The 6,000-nt window shown below is 70.8% G+C and overlaps 1 protein-coding gene across 1 annotated transcript in view; it reads right to left on the reverse strand.

Moving 5' to 3' along the window:
* The window catches only part of GRAMD4 (GRAM domain containing 4), a 71,934-nt gene extending 66,452 nt beyond the window's left edge, over window positions 1–5,482 (reverse strand). The window contains exon 1 of the mRNA XM_062202661.1: window positions 5,398–5,482. Coding sequence (XP_062058645.1) covers window positions 5,398–5,426 — 29 coding nt within the window. The 5' untranslated portion in view covers window positions 5,427–5,482. The remainder of the gene's footprint in view (window positions 1–5,397) is intronic.
* Between the last annotated feature and the right edge of the window lie 518 nt (window positions 5,483–6,000).

A 6,000-nucleotide genomic window follows, 5' to 3' on the forward strand; every position in this document is an offset into this window, starting at 1 on the left:
GGTCCCCCTGCCTCAGCCACGGTGAGCACTGGGATCCCCCCCCTCACAGCCACAGTGAGCACTGGGGTCCCCCCTCACAGCCACGGCGAGCACTGGAGTCCCCCCCTCACAGCCACGGTGAGCACTGGGGTCCCCCCTCACAGCCACGGTGAGCACTGGGGTCCCCCCTCACAGCCACGGCGAGCACTGGAGTCCCCCCCTCACAGCCACGGTGAGCACTGGGGTCCCCCCTCACAGCCACGGTGAGCACTGGGGTCCCCCCTCACAGCCACAGTGAGCACTGGGGTTCCCCCCTCACAGCCACGGCGAGCACTGGAGTCCCCCCTCACAGCCACAGCGAGCACTGGGGTTCCCCCCTCACAGCCACGGCGAGCACTGGAGTCCCCCCCTCACAGCCACGGTGAGCACTGGGGTCCCCCACAGCCACAGCGAGCACTGGGGTCCCCCCTCACAGCCACAGCGAGCACTGGGGTTCCCCCACAGCCACAGTGAGCACTGGGGTCCCCCACAGCCACGGCGAGCACTGGGGTCCCCCCTCACAGCCACAGTGAGCACTGGGGTCCCCCACAGCCACAGTGAACGCTGGGGTCCCCCACAGCCACGGCGAGCACTGGGGTCCCCCACAGCCACAGCGAGCACTGGGGTCCCCCACAGCCACGGCGAGCACTGGGGTCCCCCACAGCCACAGCGAGCACTGGGGCCCCCCACAGCCACGGCGAGCACTGGAGTCCCCCACAGCCACGGCGAGCACTGGGGTCCCCCCCTCACAGCCACAGTGAGCACTGGGGTCCCCCCTCACAGCCACAGCGAGCACTGGGGTCCCCCCTCACAGCCACGGCGAGCACTGGAGTCCCCCCCTCACAGCCACAGCGAGCACTGGAGTCCCCCACAGCCACAGTGAGCACTGGGGTCCCCCCTCACAGCCACGGCGAGCACTGGGGTCCCCCCTCACAGCCACGGCGAGCACTGGAGTCCCCCCCTCACAGCCACGGTGAGCACTGGGGTCCCCCCTCACAGCCACAGTGAGCACTGGGGTCCCCCACAGCCACAGCGAGCACTGGGGTCCCCCCCTCACAGCCACAGCGAGCACTGGGGTTCCCTCCCCACAGCCACGGTGAGCACTGGGGTCCCCCCTCACAGCCACAGCGAGCACTGGAGTCCCCCCCTCACAGCCACGGTGAGCACTGGGGTCCCCCCTCACAGCCACGGTGAGCACTGGGGTCCCCCCTCACAGCCACAGCGAGCACTGGGGTCCCTCACAGCCACAGTGAGCACTGGGGTCCCCCACAGCCACAGTGAGCACTGGGGTCCCCCACAGCCACAGTGAGCACTGGGGTCCCCCCTCACAGCCACAGCGAGCACTGGGGTCCCCCCTCACAGCCACAGCGAGCACTGGGGTCCCTCACAGCCACAGTGATCACTGGGGTCCCCCCCTCAGCCTACGTGGTCTCGGGCCAGTGGCACAGGTGCAGCCTCCCTTCCCTCATATTCCTGAGGGACAGGTGGCAACATGCCGGGCAGGCGACAGTCCCCGAGCTCCCCACTCTGCCCCACACCGCGGGGGTCAGCCACGCAGGGGTGGCCGGGAAGGTGCCAGTCCAAGGCCCTCACTCCCAGCCAGTCCTCAGCAGCCTTGCCCAGCAGAGCCGAGGCCCAGTGCTCCTCACCAGAGCCCTTCTTGTGGGCAGTGGCCAAGCCCCACCTGTGGGAGGGGGTGCAGCCAGGGCCACCCCCAGCTGGGGCCAGCTCTCTGGCTCTGGCTTCTGTACTTGGGCTGCTTATAGGTGACAGGTGATCGAACAGAGGACCAGAGAGGTCAAGCACTTTCCCTGAGAACACACAGCAGCACAACCAAGGTGTTTAGCTGAGCCCCCTGTACCTGGGCCCCAAGGGAGGGGCAGGCCCCGCCTCTATCCCACAGCAGCCTGGGGTGGCAGGGAAATCACCCAGCCCCTCCAGGTCCCGCCTTCCGATTCTGGGCCAGGGAGCAGATAACAGCACCATCCCCAGTCACGATGAAAATAAACCCCGCCCAGTGCTGACGGGCAGGCGGCCAGGGCCACGGACGCTGCCGGATCCCGCGGGCGGTGCAGGTCTGTCTCGGTGCTTCAGCACAGGGCTCAGGTTTCCCTCAGGAACCGCCAGAAACCGGACTGAAGCTTACGGGGAGGCGGGGAGGCTGGGGGTCACAGGCACAGGCCCGGGGGCGCCTCCCTGCTCTGCTGCTGAACGCACGAAGGACTCGGGCCAGCCGCGTGACCTCTGTGCCTCGACTTCCCAAGCCGTCGAAGGGGTGAACCGAGCACGGTGAGGGCGCGGAGCAGCTGCCCGGGGTCTGCACAGACGAGCAGCTTCGGTCAGCGGCATTCGGCACCGGAGCAGGCCAATCGCCCAGGTCTCCAGTGCAGCCTCAGGGGCCCTCGGCCTTGGGGCTGAGCCGTCATCACGAGCCCGGTCACGGCTCAAATGCCACGAGGCTCTCCCCACGAGGGGCTTCGGCAGGGGAATGTCATCGGCAGGGGGGCAGCCGCTGGCCACAGGAGAGCACAGCACGGCTGTCTCTGTGCCGGAACCCCTCGCCTGCTGGCCCAGCCCTGCCCGGGAGAGAAGTGGCCCTGGCCCGCCCACCAGCCGCGGGCTGCAGGCCAGCCGGGCTGGGCTACACCTCAGACGCTCAGTCACCTTCCGAGGCACACCTGCTCCACGGCCGGCGGCCAGCCCCAGCTGCTGAAGGCTTAGCCATGCACCCTGTCCCCGGCCCAGGCTGGGAGTCGGCCACACTGCTCCCCGCGGTGCCTCCCGGACGCCAGGGGAAGCAGGCTAGATGGCTATGGAGGCCCAGAGCCCCGGGCCAGCTCCCGGGGGGCCCAAACCAAAACCCCGTGGGAGCCATCCAACTGGCCCGGGCCAGCTTCCCGGGGGACACCCCTCTCAGGGAGCAGCAGACACCCGGCTTCCCCTGGCACAGCTACGCCTCAGCCCTTGCTGGTTCGTCACCAACACACATCCACGCACCACACACGCGTCACACAGGGCGGCTCTGCCACACCCATTCCCCCTCCCCCATCGGCAGCCACCACGGGCAGCCCCCTGCCCCTGCGCCCCAACAAGGCTCCCCACAAAGCTCCACGTGCCCGGCCTGCAGGGGAGGGGGAGGAAACGCAGGGGGCACCAGGGTCTTCCTCCCCAGCCAGCACACGCCTGGAACAACACAGGAGCCCCCACCCCGACACACAGCCAGCCAGACACCCACGGGCAGGGACACCTGCCCCCTGCCGGTCTCCCAGAGTGGGCAGCCCCCAGAAAGGAGCCCTGGCCAGGGTCTCAGGCTCCAGAACAGGAGCCCCCGCCCTTGCAAAGCTAGGCAGCTCCTGCTTCCGGAGGGAACCGCCCTGCAGCCTCGCGTGGGGAGCTGGCAGGGGCCTGCGTGGGCCCCCGAGGAGGGAAGGGGCCCCGGGCGGCACCACCCCTCGAACCGCGGATCCCAGCCTGGGATCCTCAGCGTGGGCTCCGGGGGTCCGTGCCGGCCTGGCTGCTGTCTCTGGGACGTGTGTACAGAGGGACCCTGGCTCAGGCCCCAGAGCGCCAGCCACATCTCACCGGCAACGAACCACGCTTGTTTTCACCGTGCCTGGGCCACTGTTCTACTGTATGGCAAAACGGTGATTCAGGAAAACCGGCCCGAGTCTCCCCTTCACTTCCCAGCCGGTGAAGGTGAGGGCGAGGCAAGCAGAGGCCACAACAGCCGGCTGGACGCCACTGATAAGAGGGGCGCCCGGGCACTCATGGCCCTGCGTGTGGACAGAGACCACCTGGCTCCTCCCTCAGGAAGGGCACTCCCACCTGCCTGGGCAGGAACCAGAGAATAAACAGGCTCCCAGGGCTGTGTCGAAACAGACCTCAAGTTCAAGACTTTCCTTGTGGTTTCCAGGAAATGGCTGTCCAGCATACAGAACAACAGATGTCATGGGACAGGCGGGGACAGTCATGCTCCCCACACCATCGGCCAGGGCGGCTGGGATGCTGGCCAGCTGAGAGACCCTGGACCCCCGCCTCCCAGCCACTGGGCCCCAGCCTCACCTGCTGCGTCCAGCCTGCTCAGACCCAGGCGAGTCGTGGCCCCTGCCCTGGGGCACCGCCACACCCGGGGCAGGACAGAGGTCAGGTAGGGGTCTCCGGCAGGAAGGAGGGGCGGCCCCTGCTAGGGTGTCCCGGCTCACAGCCCAGGAATGTGGCTGCACCTCAACACAGGGCAAAGAGCACACTCAACAGGCCCGGGCCTGGGACACGGTGGGGTCAACGGCAGGGAGGGCCCCACAGTTCAGCTGCAGCCGCCCTGCCTCACCAGCCCGTGCTGACCCCTGACCCAGGGCGTGCCCAGCGGACAGGGAGCCTGCAGCATCTCACTGAATGGTCTCCACTCACTGGGGAGGAAACCGCCTTGCCCAAGGTCACGGAGCAGGTGCAGGTGCACAAGGGAGGCCAACCTCCAGACTCCTCCCCTGGCCTCTGCCCTCCACGTGGCCGTGACCCTGCTCCCAGACCCAGCCCTAAGGCAAACCCCAGGGTTTGGCGGCAGGGAGGGGCTCAGAACTTTGAACTTCCTTCCCAGGCCACACAAGGAAGGCAAGAAGGGGACCCCATCCCCCAGGGGGGCTCTGCCAGATGGACCCCCTGGAAACGCACAGATGTCGCAGCCCCCAGGGCTGGCCTGTGGGAGGCCGGCAGGCTCCTGGTGCTTTGGGTGGAGGGTGCCCCTGATCCTCCCCCCACGGAGCACTCAGGCAGGCCACCAGCTCCAGGCCAAACTGCGCTCCTTGGCCCCTGCACCTGCTCCAGGCAGGTGGGAGCCTGGGGCTGGGGGCTGCCACACTACAGCCCCCTCCCACTGGCACACAGGCCTGGGCCCCAGCAGAGCTGTGCCAGCCGAACAAAGAGTGGGGAGCCGGGCAGAAAGGGGGTGCAGGGGAGGGGCGGCCGTTCACAACTTTCTGGCCTAGGCATTCCTGGGGTCGCGGAGCTAGGGGACGCCCACCTCCTCTGCTGTCCGTCAAGGACGAGTGGGGCAGCAGGACGACGCCACCGCACCCGCCTCAGTGGCCCCCACCCAAGCGCCCCAGCGGCGGCGGCCCCCACCCCAGTATGGGCCCCGCGTCCCCCAGACGTCATCCTCCCGCCCGCCCGCCAGGCTAACCCGGACCTGCGGACGCCGCTGCCCGGGCGCGCGCCCCGGCCCGCGCGGCACCGGGGGCGTGTGCGGGGCGCGCCCGCGCGGAGCAAGGCAGGGAGGGTCCCGGGCTCCCCGCCCGCGAGGCCCGGGGTCAGGGCCCGCCGGCCCGGGACGGAGCGGGGCGCGCGTCCGCCCAGGTCCTTGGGGTGTCGCCGCGCGCCGCTTACCCTGCGCGGAGCTCGGCGCCAACTCTCATCCACCCGCCGCCGCGGCGTGCCCCTCGCCGGCCGCCCGGCCCGCTGCACCTGCCGCCCGCCCGGGAGCCCAGCGGCGCCGGGGAGCCCGGAGGAGGCGGCCCCGCCGGTGCCGGCCACGAGCGCGGAGGCGGTGGCGGCGGCGGCGGCGGCGGCGGCGCCGGGTCGCGCGCTCGCGTCCCGCTGCGCGGAGTCTGCGCGCCCCCGGGCCCGGCTGCGCAGCCGCCGCCCCGCCCCGCGCCCCGCCCGGCCCTCCCGGCTCGGGGCCGCGGGGGCGCGCCCGCCCGGCTGGGGGTGCGCGCGCGCGCGCTCGGTCACGCGGCGCCGCCTTTGTTTGGGTGGCCCACGTGGGTCCTGCCGCCCGCTCCCACGCGCACGCGCGGCCTCCCGCCAGCCGCGCGTCCAGCACGGGCACAGGCGCGCAGGGGCACGCAGGCTGCAGCACCTGGCCGGCAGATGGGCCAGGGACGTCACGGCCAGAGGCGACCTGCACCCCGGGCGGAAGTGCTGGTCCCCTGAACCGGGACAGGGTCCCCGGACGCCAGTGGGCGTGGGGGGGCGGGACCCGAACTCGGC

This window comes from Lepus europaeus, chromosome 10 (assembly GCF_033115175.1).
Source record: "Lepus europaeus isolate LE1 chromosome 10, mLepTim1.pri, whole genome shotgun sequence".
Taxonomy (NCBI): Eukaryota; Metazoa; Chordata; class Mammalia; order Lagomorpha; family Leporidae; genus Lepus; species Lepus europaeus.